Source organism: Anomaloglossus baeobatrachus, chromosome 3 (assembly GCF_048569485.1).
Source record: "Anomaloglossus baeobatrachus isolate aAnoBae1 chromosome 3, aAnoBae1.hap1, whole genome shotgun sequence".
Classification (NCBI taxonomy): Eukaryota; Metazoa; Chordata; class Amphibia; order Anura; family Aromobatidae; genus Anomaloglossus; species Anomaloglossus baeobatrachus.
The window spans coordinates 268549020-268570097 of record NC_134355.1 but is presented as its reverse complement, the minus strand read 5'-3'; the positions used below and the strand labels follow the sequence as shown (position 1 = coordinate 268570097).

General features: G+C 48.9%; 1 protein-coding gene across 1 annotated transcript in view; it reads left to right on the top strand.

Annotated features, from left to right (window-relative positions):
• The window catches only part of ARFGEF3 (ARFGEF family member 3), a 240922-nt gene that overhangs the window by 122038 nt on the left and 97806 nt on the right, over positions 1–21078 (top strand). The window contains exons 13-14 of the mRNA XM_075339833.1: positions 1721–1887; positions 18159–18324. Of these exons, the coding sequence (XP_075195948.1) occupies positions 1721–1887; positions 18159–18324 (333 nt within the window). The remainder of the gene's footprint in view (positions 1–1720; positions 1888–18158; positions 18325–21078) is intronic.

The following is a 21078-nucleotide window of genomic DNA, read 5'->3' as shown; positions in this document are numbered from 1 at the left end:
AGTCACCTAATCCTATTAAATAGTGGGGAGATAAGCTGCTTGTCTCATGAAGAACACAGGAATACTTAATTGAGCCAAGCATTCCTGTTTATGGAGGTGTCAGGAGGGATTACTGGCGCCCGAACATTCTGCCGACAATCCAATGTGTTTGAAGGCCTTGCATTAAACTAAATGGATTGCTGTTATTGTTTCTCCACCTGATACCATTGATTTTGAGCTTTCTCAATTATTCCCTTTTGCGGACTTCAGATAGACACTTTGGCCATGTGCACACGTTGAGTATTAAGGGAGTTTTTACTTCAGTAAAAAGTATCAGGAGTGGAACAATCAGAGGGAAAGTATAATAGAAACACGAGCACCACTTCTGTATTATTACCCACTGCTGGTTGTGGCTACAAATACTGAGCTAAAAAACTCACTCCGTAATTTTTCAATGGGATTTTCTTTGTTGTACGTACTTAAACGGTTATCCCCATGAAGTAATCCCAAGAACAGGGAACTGAAATGTCCAAAAGTAGTTTAGTCGTGGGCATGCATGTGTGCCACCCTTCATTCATTCTTTACAGAACTGCCAGAAAAAGATGAGCACTATACCTACATCTCTATTCTGAGGGTATTTCAAAGCTCCATTTTTGGAAATAATGTGGCACCCAGTAGTCTGCTCCACAGTCCACAAATTATTTTAAAGATGGGAATAACCTTTTAAATTAGCAGAATATTTTAAAGCTAGCGCTCCACAGAAACTTTGGTGCATCAGCAGATCGCTTAGTGCTACAGTCACGTTGCGGCACCATAGAAGTGAATGGGGTCGCATTGTGAATTTCTGCCCCTTGCCTGTCACGATTGCAGTAATGTAGGTATTGCAATACAACCCCACATTTCACTTGTATAGCGCTGAAAAGAAGCAGTGGCGCTGAGTGAACTTCGGTCCCACAACAGCTGTTGCTGCCAAAGTTGCCATGTAGCCGTAGCCTAAAAGAAGTAGGAGATTCCTAAGGCACAGACATTACCTCCAATCAAGTGTAACCATCTTAAGGATATATACAATGTCTTTTTCAGGGGGGCCAAAAATGACCCCTTTTTAAAGTGTAAGACATTTTAGAAATCCCTACGTTTTTTTTTCAGGACTTTTTGTAAACCTGAAGTGTTTTTAAATCTTTAGCGTTTTTTTGGTAGTTTCCAATGCACTTTTTTGACTGCTGTGCTATTTTTAAAGCTTTTTTGGGACATATTGTGTGATAGGGGTTTCCAGACCTTTTCTTTAACTTCGTTCAACATTGAAAAAACTGCTAATTGTTTTTAAAGCAAAATTGATAAAAAACGCTCAAAAACATGTCTGGCCGTCTTTTCAGCGTTCCTATTGACATGTAAAGTATAGAGCGCTTGGTGTCTCTGGAAACTTGAAGTTGTTAGGTTGCTCACAAGTCTGAACAGAAGAACAGCCAGTTATTTTATGTAAACATGAATTTTTTCTTTCTTTTGAACATTTTCTCAGTTCTTTTTCTAGCGGAAAAAGATGTCCTGTACATATTCTCTAAGGCTTTGTTCACACATTGTGACCACAGTACTTCTTCTCTGCAATGCAGAAGTGTAGCAGTTCTACCATTTAAAGGACACTGCAGTCTTAACATATGAACCCAGCCTTCCTATTAATATAGTTTTCCTAGTTTAAGTAGGGGAGTTATTTCACATTTCTTTAATTCTGCATTACTTTTTACAGGTTTGATGCATTCACCCGGCTTTGAAACTAATGGCGGGACGTGCGCCCAGAACCTTCTGAATGCAGACAGTTTATATGTTGCAGCCTACTACACACTTCTGCTGAACCTGAAACTAGCCAACAATGACTATTACAGGAAGAAAACGGCTTTGGCCCCCATAACACTAGTAGGTGCAATTTTACTGTGATATGAAACCCCCTTTCACTACATAGTACCATATCTGTAAAAGATCACGGACATGTTGCAGTTTATGAAAATGTATATCTAGCGAACACAGGTTTCAAGTTGTTCTAAGCCCAGCCACATGTAAATTGAATTGTTCCCAGTAGTCTAGCTGAATACATTGCTTTTTTTTAAAAACTATGTTCCCAGGGGCAGATTAAAGCCTGCTTTACACGTTACGATTAAGCATACAATATGGTATGCGATCGTAACCGCCCCCATCAGATGTGCGGCACGTTCAATTTGTTGAACGTGTTGCACAAACGATTATTTCCCGTCACACGTACTTACTCTTCCATACGACCTCGATGTGGGCGGCGAACGTCCACTTCCTGGAGTGGGAGGGACGTTCGGAGTCACATCAACGTCACGCGGCAGCCGGCCAATAGAAGCGGAGGGGCGGAGATGAGCGGGACTTAAACATCCCGCCCACCTCCTTCCTTCCACATTGTCGGCGGGAGCCGCGGGATGCAGGTAAGATCTGTTCATCGTTCCCGGGGTGTCACACACTGAGCTGTGTGCTGCCTCGGGAACATTGAACAACCTCACGTTCAATTTTCAGCAATTGAACGACGTGCATGCAATGAACGTTTTAACGTTCAATCACAATCGCACGTAGCTGTCACACGCTACAATATAACTTACGATGCTGGATGTGCGTCACTTACGACGTGACCCCGCCGACACATTGTAAGATATATTGTAGCGTGTAAAGCCCGCTTAACGGTGCCCAGTTTAAGGTGTAAGGGCTCCCTCAGCACTCCATGACATGATGTAAGTGGACAATTTTGTAAGGTCATGTGATGGGTCACAAGAAGAACACATAGGTGCTCTGGTTCGCAGCTGTAGATGTAAGGGGTCAAAGGGAGCTACACGTGCTGCACTAGCTTTTTATCCATATTTACAGCACTATACATACCAATAGATGATACTATATAATAAGGGATGACGCTATACATAACAACAGAGGGTGCAATATAATAAACGATGCTGCTATACATAACAAGAGAGGACACTATGTGATAAGGGATGATGCTATACATAACGAGAGGACAGTATATAATAGATGGTGTTATAGATAACGAGAGGACGCTATGTAATAACCTTTATACAATGTAGATACAGAATAAATAATTACATCCAATAACGTACCGCAGATGTCTCATCTGATTAGAGCGATTTTCTTTGGTTCTTCTTGTCAGACCTTCACGTTGACATCCTAAAGCCATGACAAAGTTTTTATATATATACATATATATATATATATATATATATATATATATATATATATATATATATATATATATATATATATATATATATCTATATATATATATAATTGCCTTATTCTGTCTGTCTGTCTGTCTGTCTGTCTGTCTGTCTGTCTATCTGTCTGTCTGTCTGTCATGCTCCAAAATTGTGTCCTTACGGTGACACAAAGCTGATTGGCCGCTGGGCTCGCCATGGCCCCGCCCCCCCACACGGATTGGCCGCTCACCCAGGCTGCGCCCCCACACGGATTGGCCAGCCGCTCGCCCAGGCTCCGCCCCCCCCACAGATTGGCCTCTCGCCCCGGCACCCTGCAGGCATTGGCAATTCAGCCACGCCACGCCCCGCCCCCCTCACGCAATGCACGTTAGCTCTGGCCCCACCCCCTCCCTCCCCCCGCGCATTTCTCTAACTGACACGGCTGTCACGGAGGTGAGTACGGTACTCCCTATCCCCCCCCAACCCCCCCCCCCCCCCCGGCCCCCGCTCCCAAAGGGGTGGTGTGGATACTCGCATGGTTACAAGCGCTGTCACGGAGGTGAGTACTGTACTCCCTCCCCCTCCCCCGGCCCCCGCTCCCACGGCAGTGGTGGGAGTGGTGTGGATACGTTGGTAACCATGCTCGCATGGTTACAAGCCCATCAAGGTCCTGCTGCGCCGGAAGGTCCACACGCACACACACAAACATACACACACATCAGATCACACTCACACTCACTCTCATACACACCTCACACACACCTCACATCGCATCCACATACTCACGACATCCTGGGATATCGCTTGCTTCTCGGCGGCGAAAATGTGCTGTTGTGATCTTCCAGGACCTGACGGAGGATCACATGGCCAGAAGCATGTGATATCCCCGGATGTTGTGAGTATGAGCGCGTAAGTGCGATATCGTCAGTGTCTGTGTGTGTGAGTGGATGCGATCGAGTGTGTGTGAGTGGATGCGATCGGGTGTGTGTGAGTGGATGCGATCGGGTGTGTGTGTGAGTGGATGCGATCGGGTGTGTGTGTGAGTGGATGCGATCGGGTGTGTGTGTGAGTGGATGCGATCGGGTGTGTGTGTGAGTGGATGCGATCGGGTGTGTGTGTGAGTGGATGCGATCGGGTGTGTGTGTGAGTGCATGCGATCGGGTGTGTGAGTGTCGGCAGAGGAGCAGGGCGTGCTGGAGGAGGCTGGGAGCAGAGAGGCTGATCATGGGGAAGAGGGAAATGTTGATGCTGAAGGAGGCTGGGATGGGAAAGCTGGGAAGAAGGAGGCTGGGAGGAGAGAGGCTGATCCTAGGGAAGGCTGGGGAGAGGAGGCTGATGCTGAGGGAGGCTGGAAGGAGAGAGGCTGATGCTGAGGGAGGCTGGGACGAGGGAGGCTGATGCTTAGGGAAGCTGATGCTGGAGGAGGCTGGAAGAACAGAGGCTGATGCTGGTGGAGGCTGATGCTTAGGGAGGCTGATGCTGGGAGAGACTGGGACAGGAAGGCTGATGCTGAGGGAGGCTGGGAGAGGGAGGCTGGGAGGAAGGAGGCTGGGAGGAGAGAGGCTGATCCTTGGGAAGGCTGGGAAAGGGAGGCTGATGCTGAGGGAGGCTGGAAGGAGAGAGCCTGATGCTAGGGACAGAGACGCTGATGCTGGGAGGAGAGAGGCTGATGCTGCGGGCAGAGAGGCTGATGATGCGGGTAGAGAGGCTGATGCTGGCGCAGCATGGCGGATGGAGCACGTTTGGTAATGCGCAGCATGGCGGATGGAGCACGTTTGGCAGTGCGCAGCATGGCGGATGGAGTACGTTTGGCAGTGCGCAGCATGGCGGATGGAGCACGTTTGGGAGTGCGCAGCATGGCGGATGGAGCACGTTTGGGAGTGCGCAGCATGGCGGATGGAGCACGTTTGGGAGTGCGCAGCATGGCGGATGCAGCACGATGGCGAGTGCGGAGTATGGCGGATGGAGCATGTTTGGGAGTGCGCAGCATGGCGGATGGACCACGTTTGGGAGTGCGCAGCATGGCGGATGGAGCACGTTTGAGAGTGCGCAGCATGGGAGATGGAGCACGATGGGGGGTGCACAGCATAGGGGATGGAGCACGATAGGGAGTGCACTGCATGGGGGATGGAGCACGATGAGGAGTGCCCAGCATGGCGGATGGAGCACGTTTAGGAGTGCGCAGCATGGCGGATGGAGCACGTTTGGGAGTGCGCGGCATGGCGGATGGAGCACGTTTGGGAGTGCGCAGCATAGATGATGGAGCACGATGGGGGGTGCGCAGCATAGGGGATAGAGCACGATGGGGAGTGCGCTGCATGGGGCATGGAGCACGATGGGGAGTGTGGAGTATGGCGGATGGAGCACGTTTGGGAGTGCGCAGCATGGTGGATGGAGCACATTTGGGAGTGCGCAGCATGGCGGATGGAGCACGTTTAGGAGTGCGCAGCATGGGAGATGGAGCACGATGGGGAGTGCGCAGCGTGGCGGATGGAGCACGATGGGGAGTGCGCAGCATGGGGAATGGAGCACGATGGGGAGTGCGCAGCATGGCGGATGGAGCACGTTTGGGAGTGCGCAGCATGGCGGATGGAGCACGTTTGGGAGTGCGCAGGATGGGAGATGTAGCACGATGAGGGGTGCGCAGCATAGGGGATGGAGCACGATGGAGAGTGCACACCTCCCCCCAACACACACACACGCGCGCGCGCGCACTGCACAACACACCACACACACACACTGGAAACCACAAACAACTGCCCTACACAGACACCCACACACAGACAACGCTGCACACACAAATATATGCACATACCGCACATATATATAACAAAAATCATACATGAACTACACAATACGTAAATTCTAGAATACCCGATGCGTAGAATCGGGCCACCTTCTAGTATATATATATATATATATATATATATAAAACTTTCTTTGTCGCTCCATTGGGAGACCCAGACAATTGGGTGTATAGGCTATGCCTCCGGAGGCCGCACAAAGTATTACACTAAAAGTGTAAAGCCCCTCCCCTTCTGCCTATACACCCCCCGTGCTCCCACGGGCTCCTCAGTTTTTTGCTTTGTGCGAAGGAGGCAGACATGCACGCATAGCTCCACAGCTTAGTCAGCAGCAGCTGCTGACTATGTCGGATGGAAGAAAAGAGGGCCCTTAACAGGGCCCCCAGCATGCTCCCTTCTCACCCCACTCTTGTCGGCGGTGTTGTTAAGGTTGAGGTATCCATTGCGGGTACGGAGGCTGGAGCCCACATGCTGTTTTCCTTCCCCATCCCCCTTAGGGCTCTGGGTGAAGTGGGATCCTAATCGGTCTCCAGGCACTGAGACCGTGCTCCATCCACAGCTCCTGAGGACTCTGCTGGATAGGAGCCGAGTATCGTTCAGGGACATGGCCCTGCTACTTTGAGGTACTCTGTGTCCCCGTGGGGACCGCGCACAGCAACACTCCAGCATTGCTGGGTGTGCTAGTGCACCGGGGACCGCGGCGCTGACCGCGTTTGTGCCATTACACACTGCAGCGTCGCTGAGTGTGTTAGTGTATGGGGACTACCGCGCTGACCGCCGCTGCCATTGTTATCACTGCGGCGCGGCTGGGACTGTTAGTGCGCCGGGGACTTCCGCGCTGACCGCGCTTATACGGCGGCCGCGCTTATAACTCGAGTCCCCGGCTTTTGCGGCCTAGTCTCTTTTTCTTCCCGCCCCCAGCCCTGCCAGTCAGGGGAAGGGCGGGACGCTGTACAGGACGGCAGCACTGAGGGCTGGAGCATGCTTTGCATACTCCACCCCCCCACTGTGCACAGTGGGGCACCAGTTCCCGCACTTTCTGGGTCACGCCCACGGCTCCCTCCTCTCCTCAGGACGCCAGCAGCCATTCCTGTCAGCTCCTCTGACGCTGCAGAGGGGAGACAAGCTCTGGGGGACCCAGGCAGGGATTCTGGTGGCCACACAACCGCTTTAAGCGGGCGGTAAGCAGCACCTGTGGTGCTGGCCCCACTTGTGCAGAAGTGTAATTATAGATTATAGGTTTATAGGCTATACTTTACACTGTATGGTGCACGGTTGATTTCTGGCTATATACCCTATTGTGTTGCTCAGGGGAGACAACAGCATGGCGCCCACAAGAAGCAGGGGTGCCAAAACACAGGCTTACTATGCTGCCTGCGCCGCATGTACGACCTCGCTACCGGCAGGTTCCACTGACCCTCATTGTGTGCACTGCTCGGCCCCTGTGGCACTTGCTCAGCCGGAGCCTCTGCTAAGGGGGGCCCAGGGGGAACCACCAGCTAACACTGTCCAGGTGACAGGGACGGAGTTTGCAGTTTTTACTGACAGACTTTCTGAGACTATGGCTAAGATTCTAGAAGCTTTGCAGTCCAGACCGGTATCTCAGACCATGGGCACTGTGGAATCATTGCCCCCTGGTTCCCCTCAGTTGGAACAACAATGTTCCCCCGGGGTGTCTCATAGATCCCAGGGTGAGGTCTCTGACACGGACCGCAGCCCCAGACCGCCTAAGCGAGCTCGCTGGGAAATCCCCTCGACCTCATCACATTGTTCAGGGTCTCAGAGGGAGGGCTCTCTGTATGATGAAGCAGAGGTAGCTGATCAGGATTCTGATCCTGAGGCCGCTCTCAACCTTGATACTCCGGATGGTGACGCCGTAGTGAATGATCTTATCGCGTCCATACATCAAATGTTGGATATTTCTCCCTCGGCTCCTCCAGTGGAGGAGTCAGCCTCTCAGCAGGAGAAATTCCGTTTCAGGTTCCCCAAGCGTACAACGAGTATGTTTCTGGATCACTCCGACTTCAGAGAGGCAGTCCAGAAACACCGAGTTTGTCCAGATAAGCGTTTTTCCAAGCGCCTTAAGGATACACGTTATCCCTTCCCCCCTGACGTGGTCAAGGGCTGGACTCGGTGTCCCAAGGTGGATCCTCCAATCTCCAGACTGGCGGCTAGATCCATAGTTGCAGTTGAAGATGGGGCTTCGCTCAAGGATGCCACTGACAGACAGATGGAGCTCTGGTTGAAATCCATCTATGAAGCTATCGGCGCGTCTTTTGCTCCAGCATTCGCAGCCGTATGGGCACTCCAAGCTATTGCAGCGGGTCAAGCGCAAATTGACGCACTCACACGTACGTCTGCGCCGCAAGTGGCGTCCATAACTTCTCAAACGTCGGCATTTGCGTCCTACGCTATTAATGCTGTCCTGGACTCTGCGAGCCGTACGGCGGTTGCAGCCGACAATTCGGTGGCAATACGCAGGGCCTTGTGGCTACGGGAATGGAAGGCAGATTCGGCTTCCAAAAAGTGCTTAACCGGTTTGCCATTTTCTGGCGACCGTTTGTTTGGTGAGAGGCTGGATGAAATCATCAAACAATCCAAGGGAAAGGAAACATCCTTACCCCAGGCCAAACCAAAATTACCCCAACAGAGGAGGGGACAGTCGAGGTTTCGGTCCTTTCGGGGTGCGGGCAGGTCCCAATTCTCCTCGTACAAAAGGCCTCAGAAGGATCAGAGGAACTCCGATCCATGGCGGTCTAAGTCACGCCCTAAAAAGACCGCCGGAGGTGCCGCTACCAAGGCGGCCTCCTCACACCGCATCCTCGGTCGGTGGCAGGCTCTCCCGCTTTTCCGACATTTGGCTGCCACAGGTAAAAGATCGTTGGGTGAGAGACATTCTGTCTCACGGTTACAGGATAGAGTTCAGCTCTCGTCCTCCGACTCGATTTTTCAGAACATCTCCGCCTCGCGAGCGAGCCGATGCTCTTCTGCAGGCGCTGGGCACTCTGAAGACAGAAGGAGTGGTGGTCCCTGTTCCTCTTCAGCAATAGGGTCACGGTTTTTACTCCAACCTGTTTGTGGTTCCAAAGAAGGACGGGTCTTTCCGTCCTGTCCTGGACCTAAAACTGCTCAACAAACACGTAAAGGCCAGGCGGTTCCGGATGGAATCCCTCCGCTCCGTCATCGCCTCAATGTCCCAAGGAGATTTTCCTTGCATCGATCGATATCAAGGATGCTTATCTCCACGTACCGATTGCTCCAGAGCATCAGCGCTTCCTGCGCTTCGCCATAGGAGACGAACACCTTCAGTTCGTGGCACTGCCGTTCGGCCTGGCGACAGCCCCACGGGTTTTCACCAAGGTCATGGCTGCAGTAGTTGCGGTCCTCCACTCTCAGGGTCACTCGGTGATCCCTTACTTAGACGATCTGCTGGTCAAGGCTCCCTCTCAAGAGGCATGCCAGCACAGCCTCACCGCTACTCTGGAGACTCTCCAGAGTTTCGGGTGGATCATCAATTTTCCAAAGTCAAATCTGACACCGGCCCAATCGCTGACATATCTTGGCATGGAGTTTCATACCCTCTCAGCGATAGTGAAGCTTCCGCTGAACAAGCAGCGTTCACTACAGACGGGGGTGCAATCTCTCCTTCAAGGTCAGTCACACCCCTTGAGGCGCCTCATGCACTTCCTGGGGAAGATGGTGGCAGCAATGGAGGCAGTCCCTTTCGCGCAGTTTCACCTGCGTCCTCTTCAATGGGACATCCTACGCAAATGGGACAGGAAGCCGACGTCCCTCGACAGGAACGTCTCCCTCTCTCAGGCAACCAAAGCTCCCCTTCGGTGGTGGCTTCATCCCACTTCATTATCGAAGGGGAAATCCTTCCTACCCCCATCCTGGGCGGTGGTCACGACGGACGCGAGTCTGTCAGGGTGGGGAGCAGTTTTTCTCCACCACAGGGCTCAGGGTACGTGGACTCGGCAAGAGTCCTCACTTCAGATCAATGTTCTGGAGATCAGGGCAGTGTATCTAGCCCTAAAAGCGTTCCAGCAGTGGCTGGAAGGCAAGCAGATCCGAATTCAGTCGGACAACTCCACAGCGGTGGCTTACATCAACCACCAAGGAGGAACACGCAGTCGGCAAGCCTTCCAGGAAGTCCGGCGGATTTTGATGTGGGTGGAAGCCACGGCCTCCACCATCTCCGCAGTTCACATCCCGGGCGTGGAAAACCGGGAAGCAGATTTTCTCAGTCGCCAGGGCATGGACGCAGGGGAATGGTCCCTTCACCCGGACGTGTTTCAGGAGATATGTTGCCGCTGGGGGATGCCGGACGTCGACCTAATGGCGTCCCGGCACAACAACAAGGTCACGGCATTCATGGCACGTTCTCACGATCACAGAGCTCTGGCGGCAGACGCCTTAGTTCAGGATTGGTCGCAGTTTCAACTCCCTTATGTGTTTCCTCCGCTGGCACTGTTGCCCAGAGTGTTACGCAAGATCAGGGCCGACTGCCGCCGCGCCATCCTCGTCGCTCCAGACTGGCCGAGGAGGTCGTGGTACCCGGATCTGTGGCATCTCACGGTCGGCCAACCGTGGGCACTACCAGACCGACCAGACTTGCTGTCTCAAGGGCCGTTTTTCCATCTGAATTCTGCGGCCCTCAACCTGACTGTGTGGCCATTGAGTCCTGGATCTTAGCGTCTTCAGGATTATCTCAAGAGGTCATTGCCACTATGAGACAGGCTAGGAAACCAACGTCCGCCAAGATCTACCACAGGACGTGGAAAATATTCCTGTCATGGTGCTCTGATCAGGGTTTTTCTCCCTGGCCATTTGCCTTGCCCACTTTTCTGTCCTTTCTTCAGTCCGGATTGGAAAAGGGTTTGTCGCTTGGCTCCCTTAAGGGACAAGTCTCTGCGCTCTCTGTGTTTTTTCAGAAGCGCTTGGCCAGACTTCCACAGGTACGCACGTTCCTGCAGGGGGTTTGTCACATCGTCCCTCCTTACAAACGTCCGTTGGAACCCTGGGATCTGAACAGGGTGCTGATGGTTCTTCAGAAACCACCGTTCGAGCCAATGAGGGATATTTCTCTCGCACGCCTTTCGCAGAAAGTGGTTTTCCTAGTAGCAGTCACTTCACTTCGGAGAGTGTCTGAGCTAGCAGCATTGTCATGCAAAGCCCCTTTCCTGGTGTTTCACCAGGACAAGGTGGTTCTGCGTCCGGTTCCGGAATTTCTACCTAAGGTGGTATCCCCTTTTCATCTCAATCAGGATATCTCCTTACCCTCTTTTTGCCCTCATCCAATTCACCAATGTGAAAAGGATTTGCACTTGTTAGATCTGGTGAGAGCACTCAGACTCTACATTTCTCGTACGGCGCCCCTGCGCCGCTCGGATGCACTCTTTGTCCTTGTCGCTGGCCAGCGTAAAGGGTCACAGGCTTCCAAATCAACCCTGGCTCGGTGGATCAAGGAACCAATTCTCGAAGCTTACCGTTCTGCTGGGCTTCCGGTTCCCTCAGGGCTGAAGGCCCATTCTACCAGAGCCGTGGGTGCGTCCTGGGCTTTGAGGCACCAGGCTACGGCTCAGCAGGTGTGTCAGGCGGCTACCTGGTCGAGCCTGCACATTTTCACGAAACACTATCAGGTGCATACCTATGCTTCGGCGGATGCCAGCCTAGGTAGGCGAGTCCTTCAGGCGGCGGTTGCCCACCTGTAGGACGGAGCCCTAACGGCTCTATTATGAGGTATTATTTACCCACCCAGGGACTGCTTTTGGACGTCCCAATTGTCTGGGTCTCCCAATGGAGCGACAAAGAAGAAGGGAATTTTGTTTACTTACCGTAAATTCCTTTTCTTCTAGCTCCAATTGGGAGACCCAGCACCCGCCCCAGTTTTTTTGTGTACACATGTTGTTCATGTTGAATGGTTTCAGTTCTCCGATATTCCTTCGGATTGAATTTACTTTAAACCAGTTTATAATTTTTTTCCTCCTTCTTGCTTTTGCACCAAAACTGAGGAGCCCGTGGGAGCACGGGGGGTGTATAGGCAGAAGGGGCGGGGCTTTACACTTTTAGTGTAATACTTTGTGCGGCCTCCGGAGGCATAGCCTATACACCCAATTGTCTGGGTCTCCCAATTGGAGCTAGAAGAAAAGGAATTTACGGTAAGTAAACAAAATTCCCTTCTTTTCATTTTCAGGGGCATGGTTATCAGTGCAGCTAACTCTGCACAAAGTCTCCTCTTAATAGTTGTTCTAGAGATGAGAAGGTGTGTCCAAACTTTTGGTCTGTACTATATATATATATATATATATATATATATATATATATAACTGAAACCCACTCTGCCACTGAAAGTCATCCAGCATCTCTACGAAGTCACCTGTATCCCTAACATAAGAGGGAATCATTTTAGCCAGTGGCTTCAAGAGCCATTCAAGATACTGTGATAGGGGTTCGGTCACAGATCCTATGCCCGAAATTATTGGGAGGCCGGGGGGGGGCGACTAAGGGGTGCTTCACACACAGCGAGCTCACTGCCGAGATCGCTGCTGAGTCACGCTTTTTGTGACGCAGCAGTGACCTCATTAGCGATCTCGCTGTGTGTGACACTGAGCAGCGATCTGGCCCCTGCTGCGAGATCGCTGCTCGTTACACACAGCCCTGGTTCGTTTTCTTCAAAGGCGCTCTCCCGCTGTGACACACAGATCGCTGTGTGTGACAGCGAGAGAGCGACAAATGAAGCGAGCAGGGAGCAGGAGCCGGCGTCTGACAGCTAAGGTAAGCTTGTAACCAAGATAAACATCGGGTAACCAAGGTGGTTACCCGATATTTACCTTAATTGCCAGCCTCTGCAGCTCTCACGCTGCGGCTCCGGCTCTCTGCACATGTAGCTGCTGTACACATCGGGTTAATTAACCCGATGTGTACAGCAGCTAGGAGAGCAAGGAGCCAGCGCTCAGTGTGCGCGGCTCCCTGCTCCCTGCACACACAGCTAAGCGGTGTGCGCTGGTAACTAATGTAAACATCGGGTAACCATACCCGATGTTTACCTTAGTTACCAGTCTCCGCAGCTTCCAGACGGCAGCTCCGTGCAAGCGCAGCGTCGCTTGCACGTCGCTGCTGGCTGGGGGCTGTTCACTGGTCGCTGGTGAGATCTGCCTGTTTGACAGCTCACCAGCGACCATGTAGCGATGCAGCAGCGATCCTGACCAGGTCAGATCGCTGGTCGGATCGCTGCTGCATCGCTAAGTGTGAAGGTACCCTAAGTCTTTATGCACTTTCGGTAGATAATACCAATGTGTTTTCTTTGGGTATACAGGTAGTAATTTTTCTGCAGTACTTTTTGTTAGAATTTTATTGTCCACCCATTTAAATAGAAAGTCTCTCAGCTGTTTTACGTATAGCCATGTCGGATCGCTAGACAATTTTCTTATAAACACGGTATTATTTAGTTGTCTTTCAGACTCGTTTTGATATGCTTTTTTTGTCAGAAAGACTATGGCGCCCCCCCTTGTTGGCCCTTCTGATTATTATTTCCCGATTGCTCTGCAGAACCTTGAGGGCCTTTAGTTCTTTTTGGGTTAAGTTACTTGTGGGCGGTGAGTATCTGAGGGCCTCTAGATCTCTTATTACTAATTCCTGGAATAAATCTATATTATTGCCCGGAGTAGATGGGGGAAAAAACGTAGATTTTAGACCCTTTCTGAAAGGGTTAGATAGATTATAATCAAGATTTTTTACCGCAGGATCTACCAGATCAGGAACAGGGTTTGCCAAGCTGAGGAGTAGATGTACTTCTTTCTCCAGAAAGGGGTGTGTCCCCTTGGCCTCCAAAGAAGCCAAGGGGGCCCACCCAACACTGCAGCTCTCCTATCGTAGATGATTGATTACTTTTTTTCTGGGTATTATAGTATTTTCTAAGGTGCAGTTTCCTGCAGCCCTTATAAAGATCTATCCGAAAATCAGTTAAATTGAAGCTCTCAGGTAGGCAGAAATTTAACCCCTTCCTGAGCACAGAATACATATCGGCTGTAAGGGAAAAAGATGTTAAGTTAAACACAGTATGTAAACAAAGCAAGATCGGGCACTGCAGAGCAGATCTGCCGGGCAGTGGAGCTGTACTCACAGGTTTTATGGTTCAGCTGTTCCAGGAATGCACGTGCGCCTGTGTGGATAGTGCCTTGCAGAGTGGTGCTCAGCGAGCAGCATGAAAAGAATTCAGAGATCCAGCATATAGAAGAACGAGGCGGCAGCTCACTCTGTCAGTTACACGAAACTTTTTATTCTGCGGTTGCAGACATATACAGGAGCCTCGTTCTTCTATATGTTAAACACAGTATGTACATATTCAGCATTTTTTTCAGAAGGCATGAGCTCGTCCGACTGGGCATAAGCCCCATCAGGTGATACATGATTTTTTATGTCCTCCAGGACACCTGTTTTCGCTTCCCAGGATTGGGTATCCCCTCTCCTTCCCCGTCTGCCACCCCTCCTAACCCGCTTTCTAAAGGGGCGGCAGACGAGGAGGGAGCCTGAGAGACGGCAACTGGTAATGATTTTTTGTGCCTGACCACGAACTCCTCATCCCCACTGGAGTCGGAATCCGTGGTCCATGCACATTTTTTCTTATTCATATTCCTGTTAGGATTCCTTGAAAAAGGTCTCCTAAAGTTAACAGTTGAAGACCGAGACTTATTCCAGGAAAAAACTTGCTGATTATCATAGTCCATCTTGTCTCTGATGTATTTTTCTCTCTTTCTTTCTTTTATTTGTGCTTGTAGCGGTAGTAATTTCTTATCCAATTTAATCAAAAAGGTTTTCCAGGCATCTTCCGTAATGCGGCTTTCTAATTCCTTTCTTAGTGTTAAAAGTTCGTTAGTTACTTTAACATGCTCCTCCTCGTTTTTAACTAATACAATCTGGAGAAATTTCATAGAGCACTCCTGCTGTGCATTGTCCCATTCCCTTTTAAAGGTGATATCGTCCTGATAGAATGAAATTTGTTTCACAATTCTTAAGACTCATGGCACACGCTGACTGTCCTGACCTTAATGACTGCACAGTCCAAAATAAATTAATTTCCTTCTCTGCAAGAGACATAATTCGTGATTCCAGGCTTTTATTGCCCATGACTTCCAAGTTCACTTTATCGTTGCAACAACTAAAAAACGTTGAGGCATCTTCCCTCCCCGCTATAATACCGTTGTCAGTTATATCCATAGATATCTCAGTCATATCTGGATTACTGAGATTGATAAGTATGCATGCAATGTGAATAAAAAGATGGAACAACATTGAGATTCCTATGGAGTGCGACCTTCTTTCTTCCTCTGGATCATCTTGATATATATATATATATACAGTACACACCAAAAGTTTGGACACACCTTCTCATCTCTAGAACAATTGTTAAGAGGAGACTTTGTGCAGCAGGCCTTCATGGAAAAATAGCTGCTATCAAACCACTGCTAAGGACAGGCAACAAGCAGAAGAGACTTGTTTGGGCTAAAGAACACAATGAATGGACATTAGACCAGTGGGAATCTGTGCTTTGGTCTGATGAGTCCAAATTTGAGATCTTTGGATCCAACCACCGTGTCTTTGTAGAAAAGGTGAACGGATGGACTCTACATGGCTGGTTCCCACCGTGAAGCATGGAGGAGGAGGTGTGATGGTGTGGGGGTGCTTTGCTGGTGACACTGTTGGGGATTTATTCAAAATTGAAGGCATACAGAACCAGCATGGCTACCACAGCATCTTGCAGCGGCGTGCTATTCCATCCGGTTTGCGTTTAGTTGGGCCATCATTAATTTTTCAACAGGACAATGACCCCAAACACATCTCCAGGCTGTGTAAGGGCTATTTGACTAAGAAGGAGAGTGATGGGGTGCTACGCCAGATGACCTGGTTTCCACAGTCACCAGACCTGAACCCAATCGAGATGGTTTGGGGTTAGCTGGACCGCAGAGTGAAGCCAAAAGGGCCAACAAGTGTTAAGCATCTCTGGGAACTCCTTCAAGACTGTTGGAAAACCATTTCTGGTGACTACCTCTTGAAGCTCATCAAGACAATGCCACTACTGTGCAAAGTAGTAATGAAAGCAAAAGGTGGCTACTTTGAAGAACCTAGAATATAAAACATATTTCAGCTGTTTCACACTTTTTTAAGTATTTCATTCCACATGTTTTAATTCATAGTTTTGATGCCTTCAATGTGAATCTACAATTTTCAAAGTCCTGAAAATAAAAAAAACTCTTTGAATGAGGTGTGTCCAGACTTTTGGTCTGTACTGTGTATGTGTATATGTATATACCTACATACAAACACACATATTTGCACATTTGTATTTGTTTCCTGAATTAAAAATCCTCTACGCTGCACCACTTATTACAGATACACCCCATGCCATTTAATATATAATTAGCCATTGTACAATCCACTATCATTTAAAATATAAATTGGTAAGTCAGCACTGGGCCCCTCATTAACTATAATTAGCCAGTTTTCCCACACATAATAAAAAATTTAATTAGCCACTATACTCAATTCATTAGCAATCACTCTCCTGGTTCCTCTGCCCCCCACCTCTGTGCTCCTGCTACTCTCTAAATTCATTATAATTGCATGTTCAACCACCCAAATTCATTAAACTTTCATGTCCTCTCTCCCACCCCTACCTCATCCTCTGAGTCTCCAATGTTACTCTCGGTATGTTTTATTGTGTGTAGCATGGACATCATGATGAAAGTACTGCAGCTAATCAGTGAGTCGGCAGGATCTGAGCAGCTTGTGCCGTCATCTCAGGCAGAGCTGCTGAGCACCCTGATCAGCTGCAGCGCTGTCAATCTTGAAGCTCAGCGGCTTTGCCCGAGTTGACGACACAAGCTCCTCAAAACCACTGAGATCACTGATTGGCTGCAGCACTGTTGACATGACATGAGTGCAGACACTGTCAGACACCGGGAGCAGTGGCGGACACTCAGCATTGGGCCTGGGGAAGGTAAGTAAAGGTCAGTTTATTTAATACAGACTGCGCCTGGGAAGAGAGGTTTATCAATCCAGAAAATCCCTTTTATTGTTTCCACAAAAAAGCCCTAATGAGGAATTTTGTTGGAATGAATGGCTACAGCTGTCTTGCAAAATATATATAAAAAAAATTGAGCAAAAATAAATACGTAAATCACCTTTCAGAATGCTACATTTTAAGAGTCAGATTCTGTGTCAAAGGCTAAAGCGATCCCGAAAACGATGCGACCTGATAAGGATCGCTGGTAAGTCGCTGGGAGGTCGCTGGTGAGATGTCACACAGTCAGACCTTACCAACGACTCAGTAACGATACAGGTTGCAGTAGCGACTTGTATAATGATCTCTGCTGTCATTGGGACCCTGTCACACAGTGTCAAACATAGCGATGCGTCCTGCCCAGCAGGACATGGCCTTTGAAGAAAATAAACCAGAACAGTGTGTAACGATCAGCGATTTCACAGCAGGTCCCAGGTTGCTGCTTAGTGTCACACATAACGAGATGGCTGTTGAGACCCCTATTACGTCACAAAAACTGTGACTCAGCAGCGATCTAGCGATCTCGTTATGTGAGAAGTACCCCTTAGGCTTCCCCTGCATATGATTAGCTGTCAGTTGTTTCATCCTTTTGTTGACCGCTATGCTCTGACTCCCATATAAATATGGACTCCTGGATCCAGCGATGTGTGGCTTCCATGTGCTGCTATCTCACTTATTACAGTTCAGAATCTAGCCTGACTGATACTTTTTTAGGGATTGTCACACACAGATTTTAAAAAAGTAGGACCAGCCAAATAAAAGCATACAGATTGACCGACAAGATTAGAGCGAAAAGGGCAGTGATATGTTACTAGTTCTCCAGTGCTTACTGGTATCAGTTGCCTGATTTATGATCCTGACCCTGGTGCCAAAGACTGGTAGTAAGGCTCTGAGCCTGGGCCAAGTTTCAGCTCTGCTGTGATCTCTCTGCAGTCTTGGTCCTTAGCCAACTGGACAAATGCATGGAGGTGAAGGCCATTCGTGGCCGGTGAGTCCGTGATTGAGGAGCGATGATCTTGAGTTTGTAGGCTTCTAACATTTAGTTAATACAAGTTTATGTCCATTGATTACATTCTATATATTGTATGTTTCGTTCCACAGAAGGAATTCATGAAGCAGGTCCAGTCCAGTGGAGTAGTCATTGTGTTCTCCCAGGCTTGGATCGAGGAGCTGTATCATCAAATCCTGGACCGGAACATGCTTGGAGAGTCTGGCTACTGGGGCACCCCTGAGGGCCAGTGTCTACCTCTTATTACAATGCTTATTAGTGAGTATTGCCATGTGTTTGCCTAAATGCTTTTCCTGCTCTTTGTTGTTCTATGTTATGTTCTAACATATAAAATGCAAGTTTCTATTAGAGTTATTTTTTCTAAGAAATCTTTTTGCTATTACCCCCATAACTTGACAAACAGAAGACAATATTCCCTTTTTGCACTGTCAGTGGGAAGAAGCCAACCCAGCCTACAATGTGCACCCATATTGCCATATTAACCTGTTCCTCAGAGTGTGCCACCTATTTTCCTGTGTAGGGCTCCTTTCATCAGTTTAACCTCTGTCCACATGTTCCCATAAAGACTCCGGAAAATAAAGCTGGTTTGCCAACCGTCCAGAAATTTATGGACAATCCATAAAAATAGGGCATTTTTTTTCCCTTTACGTAACTAAAAATTGATGTGCTGGAGAGACCTGTACAGATTTTAATGTCAGTACAGTGGAACCTCACTTTACGAGTAACTTGGTGTGCGAGTATTTCACTATATGAGCAAAGCTTGCTGTAAATTTGTAACTCAGTTTACGAGCAAGCTTTGCTGTATGAGCACACTTACGATTCCGTACTTTCATCGCGTTCTTAACCACTCTTGCAGTCCGCACAAACACACACAAACACGCACAAACAAACACACGCACACACACATATATTATGCTCACCTTACCTTCTATTCCCTCGCTGGCCTCCTGGTTCTTGTAGTTCGCCGGTACAGGATATGTATCGGGTAACCATTGCGACGATGGAGGAACTTCTGCTGTCAGCCACTACTCAAAGGCAGCGCGCTGGCCAATCAGAGGCAAGCGGCTCATGCCTTTGACATCAGCGTGCTGGCAGCGGGAGGTCCGGCATCGGTCACGATGGTTACCCGATACACATCCTGTACCGGCGAACTACAAGAACCAGGAGGCCGCCGATGGAGCAGAAGGTAAGGTGAGCATAATATGTGCGTTTGTGTATGTTTGTGTGACTTTCTGTGTATTTGTGTGTGTTGGTGTGTGTTTGTGCATGTGTGGAATGGCACAATAGGGGACCAGGATGGGTCGTTGAATAAGTTGTGGAACAAATTGTCTGCATTCCAATGATTTCCTATGTGAAATCTTGCTTTGCTAGACTAGTAACTTGGTTTACAAGCACACTCCTAGAAAAAATTGTTCTCGTAAACCAAGGTTCCACTGTATTTATCATCCTTTTACAGTTCACAGTGAATGCAGCTAGCATCTTCAAATAGTATTTATGATCTGTAGACATGAATCACTTATAATCTTACTGATTTATTATAGTCCTCTAATCTGTCCATAAAACAGTTGTCTGTCCGTGATTTTTTGAGAAACGGTCTTGGAAGAAAAAAAAAACATTGATGACTTTGCCATAAAGGCCAGAATGGAAAGTTGCCCTGTAAGAGTAAAGACTGCTTAACACGTAGCGACATTGCTAGCAATGTTGCTGGTGAAAGCACCCGCCCCCGTCAGTTGTGCGTCACGGGCAAATCGCTGCCCGTGGCGCACAACATCGCTAGGACCCGTCACACGTACTTACCTGCCTAGCGACGTCGCTGTGGCCGGTCGAACCGCATTCTTTCTAAGGGGGCGGTTTGTGCGGCGTCACAGCGACGTCACACTGCAGCCATCCAATAGTAGCGGAGGGGCGGAGATCAGCCGAAAGAAAGTGACGCCTACCTCGTTGCCGGAGGACGTAGGTAAGGAGTTGTTCCTCGTTCCTGGGGTGTCACACGTAGCGATGTGTGCTGCCTGAGGAACGACAAACAACCTGCGTCCTGCAACAGCAATGATATTTGGGATTAGAACGACGTGTGAACGATCAACGATTAGGTGAGTATTTTTGATCGTTAGCGGTTGTTGATACGTTTTACACGCAGTGACGTCGCTAACGAGGTCTGATGTGCGTCATGAATTCCGTGACCCCCAACGACATCTCGTTAGTGATGTCGTTGCGTGTAAAGCCCCCTTAACTCTTGTTGGCTGACCAGTATGCAAATACATTACATGGGCAGCCATTATTGATAAATCCTTGAACAAGCTCAATTTTCACATTACAGTTTTTGCCTCCTAGAATGAATGGTATTGGTGAGATACGCCTGTCATCACATAGATCAGGGGTGGGCAATTAATTTTCCCATGGGGCCGCATGAGAAATTGGGGTGGTTTTAGAGGCCCAGACTAAAATAATTAACTCCGTTTTACCCAGTACTGTATATAGTATACCCCTTCATAAACAAACAGTGAGTTAGACAATACAAAGATTCAATGAAAATATGGAGGACCTAATTACATCATTGTTTAATGAGATGATGAACTTTAATGAACTTGTGATTGTTCATTTTAGAAAATTGTCAACTTTAGGCCGGTTTCAGACGTCCGTGTTTTAGGTACATGTGATATTCGTTTTTAACACTGATGCCACACATACCCATGTTATTTGCTGTTACTCACACGGACCATGTGACCCCTCCTGGTCCCGCACGTCACACGGATCGCACACTGATGTGATCTATGGTCAGTTTGACATGTACTGGAGAAAACACTGTTCTTTTTAATAAAAAGATTTTCTATATTTACCTCTCTCCAGCGATGCTGTCTCCGGCTCTGCTGCCTCCCGCTCCTGACCCCGCTCATTATACTCACTGAATATTCAGTGCCTTGTGGAGTTGGAAGCGGGGACAGCGCTGGGGACCGCATCGCTGGGTGAGTATACAGCAGAGTGTGTGTGTGTTCAGTGTATACATGCATGTGC